This window comes from Petromyzon marinus, chromosome 56, assembly GCF_048934315.1.
Source record: "Petromyzon marinus isolate PM22_M1 ecotype Great Lakes invasive population chromosome 56, UKy_Petmar_22M1.pri1.0, whole genome shotgun sequence".
NCBI lineage: Eukaryota > Metazoa > Chordata > Hyperoartia > Petromyzontiformes > Petromyzontidae > Petromyzon > Petromyzon marinus.
The window spans coordinates 10,783,886-10,802,838 of record NC_133722.1 but is presented as its reverse complement, the minus strand read 5'-3'; the positions used below and the strand labels follow the sequence as shown (position 1 = coordinate 10,802,838).

General features: G+C 50.0%; 2 protein-coding genes across 5 annotated transcripts; one reads left to right on the top strand and one right to left on the bottom strand.

Annotated features, from left to right (window-relative positions):
• On the bottom strand, positions 1-8,768 carry IDI1 (isopentenyl-diphosphate delta isomerase 1). Of its 3 annotated transcripts, XM_032975546.2 has the most exons (6): positions 8,445-8,768; positions 7,988-8,237; positions 5,069-5,235; positions 4,418-4,510; positions 3,797-3,927; positions 1-2,971 (listed from the first exon to the last, which is right to left on the bottom strand). In XM_032975546.2, exons 1-6 carry the CDS (start codon positions 8,629-8,631, stop codon positions 2,654-2,656), a joined length of 1,146 nt encoding a protein of 381 aa, XP_032831437.2. In that variant the 5' UTR covers positions 8,632-8,768; the 3' UTR covers positions 1-2,653. The 3 variants fall into 3 exon arrangements, with proteins under 3 accessions (XP_032831437.2, XP_032831439.2, XP_032831438.2); XM_032975548.2 differs by lacking the exon at positions 7,988-8,237 and having other exon boundaries at positions 8,445-8,663; XM_032975547.2 differs by lacking the exons at positions 7,988-8,237; positions 8,445-8,768 and adding an exon at positions 7,807-7,954.
• Positions 8,769-8,994: 226 nt separating this feature from the next.
• On the top strand, positions 8,995-18,787 carry LOC116954764 (E3 ubiquitin-protein ligase TRIM21-like). 2 transcript variants are annotated; one of them, XM_076052572.1, is made up of 7 exons: positions 8,995-9,067; positions 9,657-9,908; positions 11,992-12,117; positions 13,660-13,893; positions 14,656-14,678; positions 16,268-16,374; positions 17,987-18,787. In XM_076052572.1, the coding sequence occupies exons 2-7, from the start codon at positions 9,675-9,677 to the stop codon at positions 18,541-18,543; spliced, it is 1,281 nt and encodes a 426-aa protein (XP_075908687.1). In that variant the 5' UTR covers positions 8,995-9,067; positions 9,657-9,674; the 3' UTR covers positions 18,544-18,787. The 2 variants fall into 2 exon arrangements, with proteins under 2 accessions (XP_075908687.1, XP_075908686.1); XM_076052571.1 differs by lacking the exon at positions 8,995-9,067 and adding an exon at positions 9,208-9,370.
• The last annotated feature ends 166 nt before the right edge of the window (positions 18,788-18,953 follow it).

Genomic DNA, 18,953 nt, shown 5'->3' with positions numbered 1-18,953 from the left:
CCGTGTTGAAAGATTTATTCTCTACATTCCATTTTTAGCATTATGCATTAGAGAGGAAGCAAGCCCTATTCCACATTCCCCTACACAATTTCCCAATAGGGAACAGCCAAGAGGCTTATCGCTACACATCACCTCTCACGACTGCCTGCAACAGCCACATGTTGCTGCCTCATTTTCAGCCACTTGTAAATTGGCTCCGGGCAGTGCAGGCGATGCAATTACTGCCACTGCTGTTGTAGGCGATTGCAACCAAGCTGTTGACACCAACTGACAATGCTGCAGCCTCTTACAGATAAAGTACACGAGCCTCTTACACGTTTAACACTCAATGCATACCTCTTCTGCAGCTACCACCATGGTGACTTCCCATGAACGGCTATCGATCCCTCCACCCATGCCTTACAGCGGGGGGGAGAAGAGAATCTATTTGGACCGACCGCTTTGCCTCTTCCACACCACGTTCAGCCACCCAACTCCGCTAGGGTTCTACTGCTTTCCAAGCTCCACTCCATTTCAAAACTCTCCCGTTGTCTCCTTTCTCAAGCTTCCTAAGACGAATCAAGTTCGCGGAGCAGTCCTCAATCTGAGAAACGCAAACTCGAATCCATGACGCCTTCACGAGCGCCGCTAGTTGCCGAAGTGTTTTCGGGCCCATGCTCAACAACCGTGAAACACACAAAAAGAAACACCCGCAACTTGACAAGAGGCACAATCATGCGCAGAGGTGAGGCGCCTCGAAGAATCTACTGATGAACGGTGGTCATCCTCTCGCGAGATGGACTGGCCACTGCCATAAGAATGTGGAATTGTTTGACCATGAACGGTCAAGAGCATCGTCTCAAAGCTCCCATGAGCTTGGAGACACTTTGATCGACATTGTGCGGAGTTTTCCGCAGACCTTTCCACTGCAGTTTACGTGTCGCGTCAACGGAAACCGGAGGCATTCGTACACAAATGCTGAGGCGCAAGCCTAGTTGTGTTCAGTCTAAACATCTTGGTTAATGTTATTAGGATTACGCTCGTTAACCCAGCAAAGTCTTACCGAGTCTCATGACTCTCTCAAGAGGGTCCTGCCAAGCTTTCGCAGTGGGAGGGTGATGAATGCTCCGTAGAATGAGTAATTTACGGGTAACTTTTTTTCAAATTACTCAAGCAGCGAGTTTTAGTAGTTTCAAGAAATCGGCCGAGACGAATCAGTTTCATCCGCGATTAAAACATCCGCACACGAAGTAAAATCTACGTAAACCGACAAGGTCAATACCAGCTTCGGGGCTTGGGGTAAAACTGCCGACTCATTGCACAGCAGCTGTCGATTCAGAAAATAGTGGTGGACAGGGGAGGCACTCGCCGATACACCCAATCCTCAATGTAAAACTTCATTGGACCAAAATAGCATTTGTGTTTGTGGCCCATAAGATGCATTGTGCATATTACAACAAAAACCATGAAGAGGCGCAAGCACAGAAGAGGTGCGCACCCTCCAAATTACAGAGTAGGAAGAGGAACACGTGGATTAGGGAACACACTCAAGACAAAAGACATCACCAGTAAGCAGAGTGGGCTTTGGCAGAAGGCATGATTGGCTGAGACTACGGAAAGAGTGGCAGCCGAAGGAGGGAAACGTGTTCGAGAAGACGTCCACAGGAGATTGCATTCGCACAAGCGGAGATGCTGGATTTAATTATACCATCGCGAGGCCATGACATGGCAATGGAATGGGGAGGCCTTCATTTAGCAGTGGATAGAGCCGCGATAATGATGATGATGATTGTGTCTACATAAACGATGAGAAATGGAGTTTGTTGCCTCCACAATGTGGAGGATGCGAGCCAATTCGCCATAGGACAGCTTAAGCGACTTGAAAGTTCGAACAGAACGTGATATACAAAAAGGTTGTAGGTGTAATCAGGAAAGAAGTGAGACATGTACACACAGGATGGAGGAGAGGGTACGCAACTTTGAGGTTGGGAATAGAACACGGCAAGAGATTCCTGTTGAAGTGATCAGGAAGAGGACGTCAGGACGGTGAGGTGCAGGACGGTGAGGTGCAGGACGGTGAGGTGCAGGACGGAGACGTGCAGGTGACCGAGATGGGCATTGGGGTGGCTTCCAGGAAGTCGGCAAGCAAGGGGAAGAGAAGACCGAAAACCAGGTGCTGTTGGTGATGACAGTAAAAGCGGCCTTTCAAGGACATGTTGACTTTTAACATGAAGAGAATGCAACGACAGATAACGATGGAAATGTACAGCGGTCAATGAAGGACGTGCCAACCACGTGACAAGTGGAAAACCTAAATCCAGAAAGAGGTGATGATACTACAAGGAGACCGAGGTCTCGTGTCTAATTTGTCACTCTGTGGCAGAGTAGAGGAAATAACAATGAGGTGTGGTGACATCAGCAGCAGCAGCAGCAGCATTGACCGGGATCACTTCTTCAGCGCACGTGCTTCCCCGGTTGCTCTTCAGAATCTGCCTCTGAATAAAGAGACACTTTAGGGGGGGGGCACTGCTGCTCATTGGTGAGGGGGTGGACCCATGCCCCCCTGTCAGACCCTTTCGCACAATCGCCACTGCTCCATATTCGCCAGACACAGGCCTATCGGCCGGGCCTCTCCGTTTGCCCCGGGGCTCTCCTCGCCCCCACGCCTTCCTCATCACATGCGGTGGATGGTGGCGTGGTCCTTAAAAGACTCCAGGTCGTGCAGGTTGTCCCACCAGCGGAAGAGGAAGGACTCGGCGATGAGACGGAACCAGGGTGTGACGAGGGCGGAGCCGTCGCGCGCGCGTGCCAGCAGCTCGCGCAGGCCGTCCGGCGTCACGTAGCGCACGCTCTGCACCTCGTTGGGGTCGGGCGTCACCTCCACGTCCTTGCGCGCGAAGAGAATGTAGTCCACCTCGTGCTCGCCCCACACCCCGTCGGACGCAGCCTCGTAGTGGATGCGCGTCAGGTACGTTAGCTCCTCGGGGGTCACCTGCCGATTCACGATGACATTGGCCAAACGTCCAAATATAGGACCACGGAGCTCGGGCAACTGTTTGTGCCGGCTCTGGTTGCATGCTCGCTTGTCCGTGGGTTACCCCGCACCTCCGTGCACGTTACAAATTCTGCAACGTTTTGGAAATGCCTCTTGGCACACAATAGGGAGAAGACCACCGCTGCCGGCACACAGGGCACCTGGCTGTGGTAGTCAAGAGTGGTGGTGGGTCGGCGACTGCTGCTACTGCTGTGAAGGCTGGAGGCTGTGGAGAATGATTGATACGTGGCTGGCTGCAGATTCGAGGCTCGTAACAGCAAGGCTAGGAAGCGGCTGCTGTCTGCTACTGCTGTTAACAGCGCATGCTCAGCCCAGCTCGTTGAACAAAGCCGAAATTAAATTTGGACTAAGTGTGCATTGGTCCAACTTCATTACTCCATGCCCAGTCTAATATTGGCTAAACACCACCACCACCAGTGTTCTCCTCCACTCAATACTAAACACGTTTTTAATTTACCAGTTAAGGCCCACTGAGATATATAGCTCTTTTTTAGAAGCGACCTGGCCACAAATGATAGCTCAATTAAGTGGCTTATGTGGAAATTTATAGCATGCCAAATACTCTAAATACGTGTTGATTCTAAATGTGGAGAGAAAAACTGGAAAACCCAGAGAAGAATCCACATGACTACAGGAGAGCGAGACATACAGGCGTCAGTGTCTGGATTAAACCCACGACCTCCTGTACACAAGGCAAGGTAGTTAACATCTCGCCACCGTGGCACCCGGTAACAAGAGTGCCTCATCAGCCCGTGTCCCCACCTGCTCCATGGGGATGCCGAGCTCCTGGTGCAGCCGGCGCTGAGCCGCATTCCGCACTCCCAGCGCCGCCTCCTCCCTCATCTCCGAGTCGACGTGCAGGGGGTGGCTGCAGCACGTGTTTGTGAAGCAGCCTGCAGGCCCAGGGGCACGCCAGCAACAACACGCAGCAGTGTGCACAAAGAGACACAGAGAGAATGTACCCCTGGCCTGAACAAACTAGCCAACCAGCCACAAATATTAGACATACTAACCAACTAGCCAATACCAGTCACTCGTACTAGACATACCTCTAACCAACTAGCGAACCAGTTACTAATACCAGACATACCTCTACTCCTAACCAACTTGTAAACCAGCCACCAATACTAGTTCACTCACAATCCTTAGAGTAACCCCTAACCCCATCTCCTGCACATTTCCAGGGAAAGCCACCCCCAATGGTATAATAATAATAATATTGACAGTCATTGCATTCATTTTTCCAAGACAGTAGCACCGATACTCACTCTGGGAGAAAATCGACGAACACGGCGAAAACCCATGAAAACGAGGGGACAGCACTCAAAGATCCCCTGTGATGAACGGAGGGCCGTGTCGACAGCGCACCTAGGGTGCACGCACCTGGGAAGGTGATCTTGGCGTCCGAGCGCTGCTGCAGTAGCAGCTCATTCTTGCTGTTGAACAGGAAGACGCTGAAGGCTCGGTGCAGCATGCCTGCACAGCGGACGCACGCACGCGCCACTCAAGTCAGCAACGTTCGGTCCCCGCCCGCACGCCCTCCCTCTGTGTACCAACAGCAGCGCCACCACTCGACCGCAATCGATCACGGCGTACTCCGAACTAGACGCCAACCCCCTAAACTTGTGCCCGGTGCCAATTAAGTTGTAAAAAAAAATTCGAAACATTATTTTTTATTTTACCAGGAAGGGCCCACTGAGCCATGTAGCTCTTTTTCAGAAGTGACCTGGCCACAAATGATAGCTTAACGAGTGGTTTACCACCACGTTGAAATTCATAGCAGCATATATCGCAGCCAAATATACAACAGGCGTCAGGGTGAGGATCGAACCCACTGCCTCCTGCATACCAGGCGAGGGAGATAACATCTCCTAGCCAACGTGGCGGGACGTCGACACCTACCAGATTACAAGCACCACCCCCAAATGTACCGTCAAAACACACGGGGGAGAAAGGCGAGTCTCATAACCCGGAGAATACGACAAGTTGCGCAATGGAAATGCTTGCGGCGGTGGCGCGCATGCGCCGCTGGACCTTTGTGGATATTCTCGTTGAGGTGGCAGTTCTTCTTGGTGTCGGCGCCCACGGGACGGTCGTCCTGGTCCACCAGGATGCACATCTCGGCCAGCAGTTCCACCTGGCGCCCGTCCAGCCCCGCCGTGTCTCCCGCCGGCATCTCGCCGCCAAAGAAGCTGCTCAGCCTTGCGGTGGTGGTGTGGGGGGGGGAGGGTAGGGACGCGGGTCATCGGTGTGGCACTGGCTGGGACGCTCGGGAGCAATCGCTGGTGGAACACGTGGTGCGGCAAGCCCGTGGGCTCTAACCTCGCTTCCTCGCTTAACGTCGTAAATCTTCCCTCAAAAAACTATCCTGAAGCAGATTAGTGCTGGATACAGCAGTCACATTTGCTAATGCGACTGCTGTAACTCCGTTCCGTACTTGTGTAGTATCCATGTTAATGTGTAGTTTTATTGAGGGACTGGCTACTGTGTGGTGTTATCTTGGTGTGGTCTGGAACTGTTTTTGCTTGATAAATCGAACTTATATTATACATTTATTTTGTATTCATTCATATTTAGTGGCTTCCTTTTTAATCTATTTTGCACTCTTATCGTTAGTACAGTACACCGGTGTGTTGGGAGAGCCAAGCCACATAGTTGTGGCTTGGCTCTCCAACTAGTCACAAATTGGCACGCTCTGTTCACGTGACAACCCTTACTAACTGGCTGTGTCCGGTAGTGGTGGGTTTAATGACACGTATATTTACGCGATCTAACCCAAAAAACCTGTATTATGGATATTGGTCGCGAAAGCCTACGTGTTAAAGCAACTTCTTTGGTTCTTTCGGTAAAGTCACGTAGAATGATAATAAAATAATAAATTGATAAAATAAAATAACACAATAATATTCTCACGACGTTTCGGCCACAACACAAGCGGCCTTCATCAGGTGAAGGGGGCGAGACTGTCTGGTAGGACAGCGCTGGAGTGAAAGAGCCACGTTCAGATATGGCCTTTAAGCTGTGTGAGAGGAACAAAGCGCCTTGACAAAGGAATTAGCATATAATTTAGCCAAAAGGCGTCATCTGGTCCAACACCAGTGGAGACTAGGCTCTAAGAAAAGCCGTCTCGAGTGTGGACCAATCAAATTCAAGGACAGTACATATCATTATCAGAGTTGTCTTTTCTGTTTGCATTTTGACTGCTTGTATTGTGGTTATTGCAAACATGATTCCTTGTATAAAGGTATCAGTTTTTGTGCCAGATAAAAGGGTAAAAACCTATTACTCTATCTTGTTACTGGCAAAGGAGGTCTCATAATGTAAATCACAACATACGACCACCAAGCAAGCAAAAATGCCGTAAAACACAAATAACACAATCAGGATTCAACAGGCTTCCCCACAAAAAAAATTCGAAGCACTACATCTAAAAATCTAAACGTCACCAAAGTTTCAATACATTTTAGATGATGCTACGTTACGTGCTAGCTAGTTTTACTTCAGTTAGCTAACTGGTCCCTCCAATCACGCCACACGAACAGGGCTAACATAGGTGGCTCGGCCAGCTAGACGGCTCCGGCGTGTCAAAGAACACGCCCACCATGGCAAACTCGACATCTGATTGGTTAAAGAAGATGACACTCAACATCGTCCCCATTTGCTTCAACAGCAGAGGGGATTCACTCGACATTCTGAAGGCCTCAGGGTCGATTTTTCACCCGTAGAGGCGGAGACAGCACAGGTGGAGAATCTGATTGGATAAAAACTCTAATTTATTAGCTGCACTGGAAGCAGCGCAACTGAGGGAGAGAGTAGCAATGAAATGATGTCAATAGACTCATGGGAACGAACTTTGTAAAACACCAATACTGTATAGCATTTATGAAAATGTATTAAATTTAAAAAAAATATTATTTTATGATCCTGACAATCTCTAGGCCAGCAGAGAAGGCCGTGCTGGCCCTGACGGCCCCTCTCTGCACTCCACATACTACATTATACACTACATTATACACTCCACACTAATTACACTATACACTACACATACTACATTACGTACGGTGCGAAAGAAATTAAACACACAGTACATACAAGGGTTCGACCATTACAGTACTGTACTTGGAACTCAAGTCAACAATGACATTAATTGGAGTAAAATAATTTGGGAAATTAACTATTTCACTTTTAAAGGTTACATTTAATGTAAACAAAACAATTAAAGCGGCGCTCTTTTAAATGGGAACCTACGCTGGCTTCACGCAATCCTCAACGTTGTTGTGTTAATGAATAACAATGTTATTCTACACAACGCTACACAATAACAACAACAAATCTTCTCACATTCACGTTCTTAAAATCTTTCCCTCAGCAACTCCCGAACATAAACAGACATTTTCAACCCCCGATTTACCCTTAGCAATGCAAAAGGCTGCATTTAAATGTCGACTTCATTATTCATTACTTTATACAGTACAAGCGTAATACAATCACTGAGCTTATTTAACTTTTAGTAAATTATTTTGTAAATGTATTTATATTATTTGTATGCCGAGTGTCTGGCTGCTGCTGTATTCCCGTATGGAGCTTAGAGATCCTTGATGAAAAGCCACGCAGATAATATAATCATGAATTATTTAATATTACGTGGTGCACAAATAACACAAAAACCTCAACAACACCGCGTGGCCTTCATGTAAATATATATTTTTTATAGGCGACGTTTCAAGCAATAGCCAATTTCTTCATAGTATCAACATGTAAAGCACGCTTACCTCAGCACGTGAAACACTGTAAATCGCTTCACTGTGCGTGCGGGCTCACTGAAGGCCTTCACCAGCCGATTGTAATCGAATGTGTCGGGAACTACTTTAGCTCCACTTACTTAGCTCCACCGGCCGCTTCACACCCTCCCCCCTCCCCCCCACGGCCCCCGCGCCCTCTGGGACTGTTCACCTTCTCTGCGCGGACGAAGCGAGGAGCGCGCGACACAGGCCCCGCCCCGCGACGACCCCGTTGGCCACCGCCATCACGTGACGGAGAGCGCGCGTCATGGCGCGAGGCGGCCTCGACCAATTGGAGGGGGAAGGCGGGCGAGCGGGGTGGAGGGGGGGGGTCGCGCGGCTAAGTGACGTCACGCGAGGGCGGAGCGGGGAAGTATAAATTGACGTCACGACGCTCCCGCCGACGTCACCGGCGCGTTGACCTAGATACATGACGTCAACAACAAAAAAATACAGACGAGTGATGACGTCCTTATCCGAGTCACGTGACTGTCACTGAAAAGGCCCACATTGTATAACGAGTATGGAAACATAGACTATTTTTTTACATAAATTATACATCGCAGAATGTTGATGAATACAAACTATGAGATTTCACCGAAAACAACAACTTAAGATTTACAGCTTACAAGATTGACGGGAAGCTCCTGGCTTAGGTGGCGGGCGGTCGCGTCCCCACGGCTCCTGGATCCGCAATCTGCGACTCCACTCCTGGACGCGGACTGTGTCGCGTGATCCCATTGGGCCAATCAGACGCGGGTAGCTCTCTCGGTAGTGTTCGTGACAGCCGGAAGAAGCGGGGTGGCTGTACCGCATCAGGATTCTGGATTAACGCTGGGCGCGACATCCACGTGGTTTTCCCTAAAACTTAACCCCTTCAAGACGTTTGGGTTTAAGTCATAAGCCATAATCGTGCGTCCCTGACTAAACTAACGTTGCTACGACGCAGGGGCAAGGCTGGAAAGTCCACATTACAGTGGCGAGTGCCAGGTCGATCAGAGTACAGTACAACCGTGTTTGACCGTAACGTCGCTCTATGAGCAGCACCATGCATGGTCTATGCCGCTGCTCTCCATTGGAAGGCGCGCGGGCCCCTGGTGGCCTTTAGTGCGGCCCTCAACAATACGCAACGAGTGAAAACACCCCCCACCGACATCACCATCGTGCCCACAATGGAGTTGTCTTCTCGGCGAAAGGGCCACCCCCACCCCATCTCCGAACATTAGCGAAGAGCACTGAACTATGGACTTAGGTCTCCTCAAGTCTTACATTATTGCAAACTTTGATCGTGCTGTTTGTTGCTGGCCGCTTGACGTTTCGGCCCATTGGGCCCCTGTGCTCAGCAACAAGAACCTTGGCGCCTCCTCTGCTTGTTACACAGCAAGCGTCTTCTGTGCAGTGTCAAACTGAACAATCAGCCTTGGGTATTGCATCGGTACAATTATTGGGCCACGAATCTCCAATCGTTGGTTCACAAGAGGGCGGTACCTTGTGGGAGAATGAGCTTTGAATGAGGATCATTGCCCGAAACGTCGCCGATTATATATTTCGTCATGTAAGGCAACAGTGTTGGTGGCAAATGTGTTGAGTTTTGTATGTGTTGTATAATCACCGTGGGTACCAACGGTAAAGTATTTTGGCACGACGAGACTTTATATTTACAATAGTTACCCGAGTGGGTGGGTTGGTGGGTGGGGGAGGCGTAAGCTAAAGGTCGTTGCCACATCACCTGGCGTCATAAATGTAAACCAGCATCCTGCCTCACTCACCAGTAGTAAATCATTGTCAACGTCCCTCTTTGTGCAACAACAGCTCGCTTCGCGCCTCTGCCCAACCCACAGTGCGCGTCCTTGCCGACCATGGCGCACGAAGACATCGACCTGAGGTGCCCAATCTGCCTGAGCACTTTCGCCTGCCCCTCAACGCTCAGCTGCGGACACTCCTTCTGTATCAAGTGCCTCGAGGACGCGTGGCGGGCGGCGGACAGCCCGAGCAGATGCCCGCAGTGCCGAGCGGTCTTCCACGTGCGGCCGCAGCTGAAGATGAGCGTGGCGCTCGCCAGCATGGTGGAGCGGCTGCGAGCCGCCAGTCCCGTGAGTACCCCCGGCAGTCCCGTGAGTACCCCCGGCAGTCACGTGAGTACCCCCGGCAGTCACGTGACCGCCCCCGGCAGTCACGTGAGTACCCCCGGCAGTCCCGTGAGTACCCCCGGTAGTCACGTGACCACCCCCCGCAGTCCCGTGAGTACCCCCGGTAGTCACGTGAGCACCCCCGGTAGTCACGTGACCACCCCCGGTAGTCCCGTGAGTACCCCCGGCAGTCCCGTGACCACCCCCGGCAGTCCCGTGAGTACCCCCGGCAGTCCCGTGACCACCCCCGGTAGTCCCGTGAGTACCCCCGGCAGTCCCGTGAGTACCCCCGGTAGTCACGTGAGCACCCCCGGTAGTCACGTGACCACCCCCGGTAGTCCCGTGAGTACCCCCGGCAGTCACGTGACCACCCCCGGTAGTTCCGTGAGTACCCCCGGCAGTCCCGTGACCACCCCCGGCAGTCCCGTGAGTACCCCCGGCAGTCCCGTGAGTACCCCCGGCAGTCCCGTGAGTACCCCCGGCAGTCCCGTGAGTACCCCCGGCCGCCCCGTGCCACGCGCGCCCCACCTCGGACCTCGCGCCGGGAACGCCACGCCGTGTGGGCCCCGTGCCGGCGGCGCCCGGCGTGGACGCCCCGGAGGAGCGACGTTGCGGGAGGTCACCCGGCAGGAGTTTGGGGTTCTGCGGCACCCGGAGGGGCCGCCGAGCGCTGCCGGCGGCGGCGGTGGGCGCATAGGGCACGAAGTCGTCGTCACCCTGGAGGAGGGCGAGGCGCGTGAGGTGTGGGCTGAGTTCACAATCAGGCTGTTTAAGATGTTCATACTGCGAAGCTCTCACAGATGTCTAGTAGCGGCACGGGGTAAGAACGTTACAGCAACAAACAGTTATGAAAAACATGGTAGTCGTGCAAATTACAATTTAACAAAAACATCACCCAAACACATACAAATTAAACGAAACCATCCCCATCCTACCAGGCAAAGCCCACTTATATTGTCAGAAGCGACTTGACTATCACAAATGATAGCTCAACAAAGTGGCCCATTATTTGGACATTTATAGCAGCAAAATAATCCAAATATCTGGATGCACGTCTCTAAATGTGGAGGGACGAAGCGAACCCCAGCAGCCACCCTCCAAATGTAGAAGTCAAACTCCAGCTTTGGGGGCAACCCATTGAGTCCCAACAACGTGATTCGATGTTTGAATCAGAAATCCGATAAGCTATCAAGCTCTCCCCCCCCCTCCACACACACACACACAGATGTCCAGTAGGGGCAGGTTAGACAGTCACAAAAAAAGATAGAAATAACGATATGAGTGCAAAATATGGTAAAGGTCAGCAAATTACTAAAAATAAATATGTTATTCAAGTATATAAATCTAGTGTATAACAATTGGGTTCATGAATTAGTTAAGTTTAGCGCAGATTTCCCAATAAGGATTTTATGGGTGAACAAGGCCCAACGTCCATTTCTTCTCGCATCATGTGGTGTGAGATTGGATTTTAAGTAGAATAATAGGGGAAGGAAGACATCTTCACACTTTTGGCAAATGCCTGATGATGCTGGTTGTAATCACCAGCGAAAGAGAGTAATCAATTGTAAATGTTGTGGGTTTGCTTTATTAACACACAACCGGTGTGCCGATCGTAGTGACGCATTGGCATGTTCTGTTCACGTGACACAACTTACAGGATCCGAATCAAAATATGTATTCATACTGGAGGAATCCGATGAGCTATAAAGCTCTTTTTCACGGATGTCCAGTAGAGGCTGATCAGAACGTTAAAACAACAAACACTAAAATAACACGATAGGAGTGCAAAGTATAGGAATGTCAACAAATCAATTTAAAATATACAAATATAACTAAACAATTTTTTTTCTTACCAGGTAAAGCCCACAAAGCTATTCACTTATTTTTCAGAAGCGACCTGGGCTCAACAAAGTGGCTTATGTGGAAATTGATAGCAGCCAAACACACTCTAAATAATCCAAACGTATGTCTAAATTGTCGAGGGAAAAACTGCAGGACTCGGAGCAAAATCCACGCGGCCATGGGGCGAACACGGCGTCTTTTTCAGAAACGAGTGGAAGAGGAGACACGAGCGGTGGAGGAGAGGGAGGAGGCGGTGGCCACCGTCAGACGGATGGAGGAGGAGGCGGTGTCCACCGTTAGACGGATGGAGGCCACACGCGAGGACGTGCAGGTACCCGGTCTGGGCCAGCCTCTGTGGCCCCGTGACTGCCACCCTATAAATGTCCAAATGACGGGCAACTTTGTTCAGCTATCACTTGTGGCCAGGCTGCTTCTGAAAAAGAAGTTAACACCTCAGTGGACTTTGCCTGGTAGGGTGGGGATGGTTTAGTTGTATTTGTATGCGTTTGGGTGATTTATCTTTCGTGTACTTTGCAGGACTATCGTGTGTTTGTACTGTTTGTTGTTGGAACGCTCTTACCCCGTGCCCCCACTGGACATCTGTGAACAAGAGCTTTATAGCTCATCAGATTCCTACAATATAAATAACGATTCCGATTCTATGAGGAGTTGTTGACTCTCCTTGAGTGTGAGGCAACTACACAGGATATTGCACTGCAGTGGATATTGCTGCTTGAGTCGTAAGCAGCAATGATGACATCAAAGTTGCGGTGTGGTAACTCAACTGGAGACCCACCTCAAAGCATCTGACAGGATAACTAACTCCATGGCTTGCTGTGGGTGAGACACAATAAGAATACACCAGGTACTGAACCCATCCATCTCTCTCTACCCCAGCCACGAGTCTCCACTTGAGTTCATGGATTCTGCTCGTTTTATTGCTTTGTCTGGAATCCCGCACCTCCAAATAACACGGTTGGCTACGTACGGTGTCATCACAAGGGGAAATATCAACAAAAATCTATTTGTGTTTTTCCCTTGTAGTGATGGGACTTTGTAGGATGAACGTTGAGATTTATAAAGGCATGGGGTGACCAATAAGGTCTGAGTTGGTCTGTAAAAGTAACATTTTAAAAAAAACTTTTTTTAAAAAAAAGTTTTAAACACGCTTTTATGAAATGTACTAGTAATGGAAGAACTCCACAACTCCAGGAAGTGGCCCCGAAGCTTGCCACAACGTAAGGGACCGTGGTCAATTACAGCCAACGTCAGTTGACCGAGGACAATTAGACCCAAGCCGAAACATAACAAAAAAAGAGATTGTTTAAAAATATATATACATTTTTTATAATAGAATATATTATTGTCATCAGTATGACATAAGTATACCATGTTTGCAGTCGATACCACATTGGGAAGTGGGTTAAAATTGAGTTACAAGATTTGAGGATACAACAACGACGACAACAACGACAACAACAGACAGAGTGAGTTAAATGAAACCATGTCAAAAAAGGTATGGCACTGATAATCGGTTGACAGGTATGTGGTATACACAGTTTACAGGGGCAGCATTGAACAGCTGATACGACAGTAACGAGCAAGTTACATGGCATGGGAAGGTTGACAGGAGCTGCAGAGAATGACATTTTACAAACATGACTGTTAAACAACCAGAACTTTATACAATGGAAATCCAGTGAGCAATCCAAAATAACATAATGCATGATGCTAACGAGAGGAACTCACATGTGGCATTTAATACGGCATTTATAACAGCACGAACTACAATCACATTCACAGCACACATCTGTGACCATTTAGAGTCCCAAATGTGAATTCGGAAAAAAAAATCCACCGCTCGTTTCTGCAGGATTCCATCGTCAGGTCCAAGGCTCGCATTTCGGGCAAGTTCGCCCGCATGAGGGCGAGGCTGGACGAGGACGAGGTGGCGTCGTTGCGTCGCACGGACGTGGCGGGGCACGAGCTGCTGGCCTGCGTCGATGAGAGCATCACTTATTACACGCGGGAGGTCGGCGAGCTCCAGGCGGCGGCCAATCGCCTGCGGCATCTCGCGCAGGAGAGCGGCTCGCTCACGGCGCTGCAGGTGAGGGCATGCTCGCAGGTGTTGCTTTGGTCACTTCCTGGATATCTGTGAAAAAGAGATTCATAGCTCATCGGATTCCTCCAGTTTGAATGAAGGTTCTGATTCTGAAATATTGCGGGGCTAACCCATTGATTGACTTGTGGGTCAGCAGCAATATCTTATAGTCCACTCGACACTTGACTTAAAACTAAACTAAACTATTTTTATTTGACCAGGTAAGGCCCGCTTAGTTACCTGGCCACAAATTATAGCTCAACAAAGTGGCTTATTACGTGGAAATTTAAAGCAGCCAAATACTCAAAAGGCATGTTTCAGTGTAATAACAAGATAGCAGCTGAATCCTGAACGAGTTGGAGTCTACACGGCACCTTACTGGACTCCTCTATCCGTATTGACGATGTGATTTTATTAACCATTTTCCCATGACGTACTAACGTGTATGTCATCGGAATGAAACCGATAAAGATTAAATTAAATAACGTTATCGGTACCGAGGCTCCCAAAAGGCCATGCGGGAGGGCGTGTGGCGGGAGGGCGTGTGGCAGTTTGGCGCCAGCTATCGCAGAGTGTGGTCCTGTCACTACAGTTCTCTGCGGTGAGTACAATGTCTTTAAAAACAACGGTGCTACGCCTCTCCAAGTAAAGTTAATGCTCACCTGCTTGCACATTCTGAGATTCAGCGGTGAACTGGACCCACCCTGCAAATTGCGGACGTCATCGGAATTGGAAAGGGTTAACAATGCTCAACCTCTCTCCCCGCAGGGCCATATGAAGATGATGCTCAGGTATGGCACTGAGCTCGTTGCGCGCAACCACCAGGCTGGGACCGCGTTTGCTCACGGTGTGAATGCTCGAGCGACGTGGGGGGATTTCATGAGTCAGGAACCAAATTAATCCAATCGTTTGCCGGGTTGGCCTCGCAATGAGTCGCGCCGTCCGTCGAAGCCACTCGTGGCCTGCGATCGGCCCAGCTGACAAATGGAGCAGAACTCACGACGCATTTGACGAACAGCGGGCGCCGGTTGTTGGCAGGTTCGAGCCCCAGCCGCCGCCCCTGGTTAACACGACGCACCGTGAACACTGCACGCCCTCGGCTGCGCGGTACACGTTGTGAGATCCCGTGGTGGTGGTGGTGGTGGTGGCGGCGTCACACTGTCAAACTTGACCAAATTTCAGAAGTGACTCGCAAATTAACTTAACACCTCTCAATACCAGCAGACTGGTTGCCCATATTGAACCCGGTGCTGCATACACATTGTGCCGCACAGGGTCAGCTGCCTCTGGGGTCCCCTTGGCTAGACTGCAGCAGGGCAACGGAACAACACGTTTAAGTCCCCTGTCAATGCAAATACTTGACCTTCCCGGCCAGTGCTTCCTAAGAGCAAGTGAGCCATAATCCCTATGAGAGATTCTTTCTCTGTGTATCAGAGTTGTGTGCATTACATAGAGGGTTGCTCCACACCACTAAGGTGAACCCGGCTCGCCACGCTGCATTAAATACAGGTACGCAGGAGGTCGTGGGTTCGATCTCGCACCCTGACCATGCCTGTTGTTGTATATTCGGAGTCCGCATGTTCTTTCTCTCTCCCTGTGGTGCTGTCAGCATGGATCGTCCTCCAGGTTTCTCCTCTGGTTTTGCTCCCATCCTCCTCCACATTGGGAATCAACATGCGCTTACATTATTTGGCCGTTACTATACATTCCCACGTATGATATGAGCTATTATGTGTGGCCAGGTTGCCTCTGAAAAAGAGTAATTAGCTCAGTGGGCTTTACCCAATACAGTGTGCTTTCGCTAAGGATGCTTGTGTTGCGCCCGAAACGTCGTGATTTAGTTTATTTAATTTTTTTACCTACGTGACTTTACCGAAAAAAACAAAGAGTAGTTGTTCCTCAGTTTACAGTGACATCGGTTAACGTTTTTTTGTTTAACGTTTCACCTCCCATAGTGCTCCATGGTTTCGACTGACGTTAACATTTTGATTGACGGTAATGTGTTTACGTTATGCATGCGGGGCGCCAATTTCGGCCAATCCAAGCGTTTCTAAGTGGGGCTGAGCCGTGCCCTCAGCCAATCAGCGACGCCCATTTATGAGTGTTTAGACCTCGACTGGCTTTGTTTACATTACATTTTCTGTTTTAGGCAGTAGAAACAGCTCTCTATTCGATTAACAGCTATTTCGGTGAACGGTAGTTTTAGTGTAATGGATTAAAAATACGTGAACCGAGGGACTGCTTTATGTCAACTGGCTGACTTTATATAATCCTATATTCCTATGAGCCCCTCCCTCCACCCGCCGCTGCCGCAAGTGGAATAGGAGCGCACCTGGCTAAATGTGCTCATGTGGAGTCCTCGCTGCTCTCTCGTCCTCAGGACCGAACGCTCCCCCCCGCCCGCACCCCCACCCAGCGACTTGTCAGTGCTTGATGACATGAGCTGGCTGAGTGGAGTTGTGGAGAAGTTCAGGCTCTCCACTCTGTGTGAGTTCACATTCACGCGGGCTCTGTGTGAGTCTATGGCTCTCTGTGTGAGTCTATGGCTCTCTGTGTGAGACTATGGGCCTCTCTGTTAGTCTATTGGTCTCTGTGTGAGTCTATGGGTCTCTGTGAGTCTGTGGGTCTCTGTGTGAGTCAATGGCTCTATATGTGAGTCTATGGCTCTCTGTGTGAGACTATGGGTCTCTCTGTTAGTCTATTGGTCTCTGTGTGAGTCTATGGGTCTCTGTGAGTCTGTGGGTCTCTGTGTGAGTCTATGGCTCTCTGTGTGAGTCTATGGGTCTCTGTGAGTCTATGAGTCTCTGTGTGAGTCTGTGGGTCTCTGTGCGAGTATATGAGTCTCTGTGTGAGTCTATGGCTCTCTGTGTAAGTCTATGGCTCTCTGTGTGAGTCTATGGCTCTCCGTGTGAGTCTATGGGTCTCTGTGAGTCTATGGGTCTCTTAGTCTATTGTTTTTTATGTGAGTCTATGGGTCTCTTGTGTGAGTCTGGGTCTCTGTGTGAGTACAGTCTCTGTGTGAGTCTATGGGTCTCTGTGTGAGTATATAGGTCTCTGTGTAAGTCTATGGGTCTCTGTGTGAGTCTATGGCTCTCCGTGTGAGTATATGAGTCTCTGTGAGTCTATGGGTCTCTGTGTGAGTATATGGGTCTCTGTGTGAGTCTATGGGTCTCTGTGTGATTATATAGGCCTCTGTGTGAGTCTATGGGTCTCTGTGTGAGTCTGTGGGTCTCTGTGTGTGTCTATGGGTCTCTGCGTGAGTCTATGGGTCTCTGTGTGAGTCTATGGGTCTCTGTGTGAGTCTATGGGTCTCTGTGTAAGTCTGTGGGTCTCTGTGTGAGTATATGGGTCTCTGTGTGAGTCTGTGGGTCTCTGTGTGAGTATATAGGCCTCTGTGTGAGTCTATGGGTCTCTGTGTGAGTCTGTGGGTCTCTGTGTGTGTCTATGGGTCTCTGCGTGAGTCTATGGGTCTCTGTGTGAGTCTATGGATCTCTGTGTGAGTCTATGGGTCTCTGTGAGTCTATGGGTCTCTGTGTGAGTATATAGGCCTCTGTGTGAGTCTATGGGTCTTTGTGTGAGTCTATGGGTCTCTGTGTGAGTCTATGGGTCTCTGTGTAAGTCTATGGGCCTCTGTGTGAGTCTGTGGGTCTCTGTGTGAGTCTTTTTGAATTAATGGCATTCAAAGTGGTTGAGTCACAGAATGAGTGAGAATTCTGGGCGTTGTTGTTTCTTTGGTGCAAAGCTCTTGAGTGCTGTCGGACATCAGAGTGTTTGTGTTGTGGGGCATCTTCTTTGCCTCTAGTTTGTTGTCCTTCCCCGCACCTCTGATTAGCAAGGTTTGTTATGTACAGTGCGAAAGAAATTCAACATACATACATCTTTACATTTAGAAGATGTTTGCTTTGACTAACGCTACTGCCAAATAATATTGGTCTAGAAATCCAATAGGTAATTGGTCGATGGGATGAAAAAAATACATTTAATTTATATGTGGAGACAGAAAAAAATTCTGCGAATATTTGCTCTCACACCAGATTCGTGTTATTATTATCCTACTGTAATATAATACATTGTATATGTATTATTATTGTTCATTCAGATGGTTGCTCACCAACTCTGGACCCAAACTTAGCCGATAACAAACTTGAGATATCCTTGGACCGCCACACGATGACACGGAGTGGTGGCAGCCAGCCTCATCCCCATCGTTGCCCACAGAGGGTCGACTGGTACTACGAAGCCCTCTGCTCCGAGAGCTTCTCGTCGGGTCGACACTACTGGGAGGTGGACGTGGGAGGCCCTGGGTGGTGTCAAGTCGGAGTCGCCTATCGAATGTTCCCACGGAAAGGGAGCGGCACTTCGAGCCTCGGCTCCAATCGCACGTCCTGGATTTTATGGAAAAATGACGATGGCTGCTCAGCGTGCCATGACGGGGCGAAGACCTCGCTGTCCGTGGAGCGGCCTCCCTGCAGAGTCGGGGTCTACCTGGACTGGGACGCGGGGCTGCTGTCATTCTACCGCACGGACACCGTGGAGCTGTTGCACTCGTTCCGGCACGCGTTCGCTCGCCCTCTGCACCCCGTGCTGTGTTTAGGTGACGACAAGGAATCGTTGACGATTCTGGATCTGAGTCCCGCGTCCGCTCCCCGGGAGTGAGACCGAGCTGCCTGCCGTGGTGCGTTGCCGGGGTGGAGGGGGCGGCGCTGCGTTTCTCCACTCGGCATCACAGGAGGCCGACCGAGCGGACCGCCAAAATGAGACGTCCCCATTACGTCATGAGCCCTTCCCGTCATACTGTAGGGGCCTAGCGGGGGACACGGCCAGGATTGAGTGTAGGGGTCACACAAGGGGTCACACCTACATAAATAAATAATTAATTGAAGAAAGGCGTTTGATTTGGGGGAGGGGGTGGGGGTGGGGGTGGGGGAGGGGGAGGGGGTGGGGGAGGGGGTGGGGGAGGAGAGAGGGGTTTGTAGGGAAGAGCGAGACGAAGGCTCGGGGCTCTGGGAAGAAAAGGCCGCAAGTCAAACAACACTTGTCCGTGTCGTCCCTGGGGATGGAGAGGA

Coding starts and splice junctions, on each gene's coding strand:
- IDI1 (XM_032975546.2), bottom strand. CDS start 8,631: ATGCGGTACAGCCACCCCGCTTCTTCCGGCTGTCACGAACACTACCGA. Junction 8,238..8,444: donor AGGAGCTTCCCGTCAATCTT/GTAAGCTGTAAA, acceptor TCATGTATCTAG/GTCAACGCGCCGGTGACGTC. Junction 5,236..7,987: donor GCTTCGTCCGCGCAGAGAAG/GTGAACAGTCCC, acceptor CACCACCGCAAG/GCTGAGCAGCTTCTTTGGCG.
- LOC116954764 (XM_076052571.1), top strand. CDS start 9,326: ATGAGGATCATTGCCCGAAACGTCGCCGATTATATATTTCGTCAT. Junction 9,909..11,991: donor GGCTGCGAGCCGCCAGTCCC/GTGAGTACCCCC, acceptor CGTCTTTTTCAG/AAACGAGTGGAAGAGGAGAC. Junction 12,118..13,659: donor CCACACGCGAGGACGTGCAG/GTACCCGGTCTG, acceptor TCGTTTCTGCAG/GATTCCATCGTCAGGTCCAA.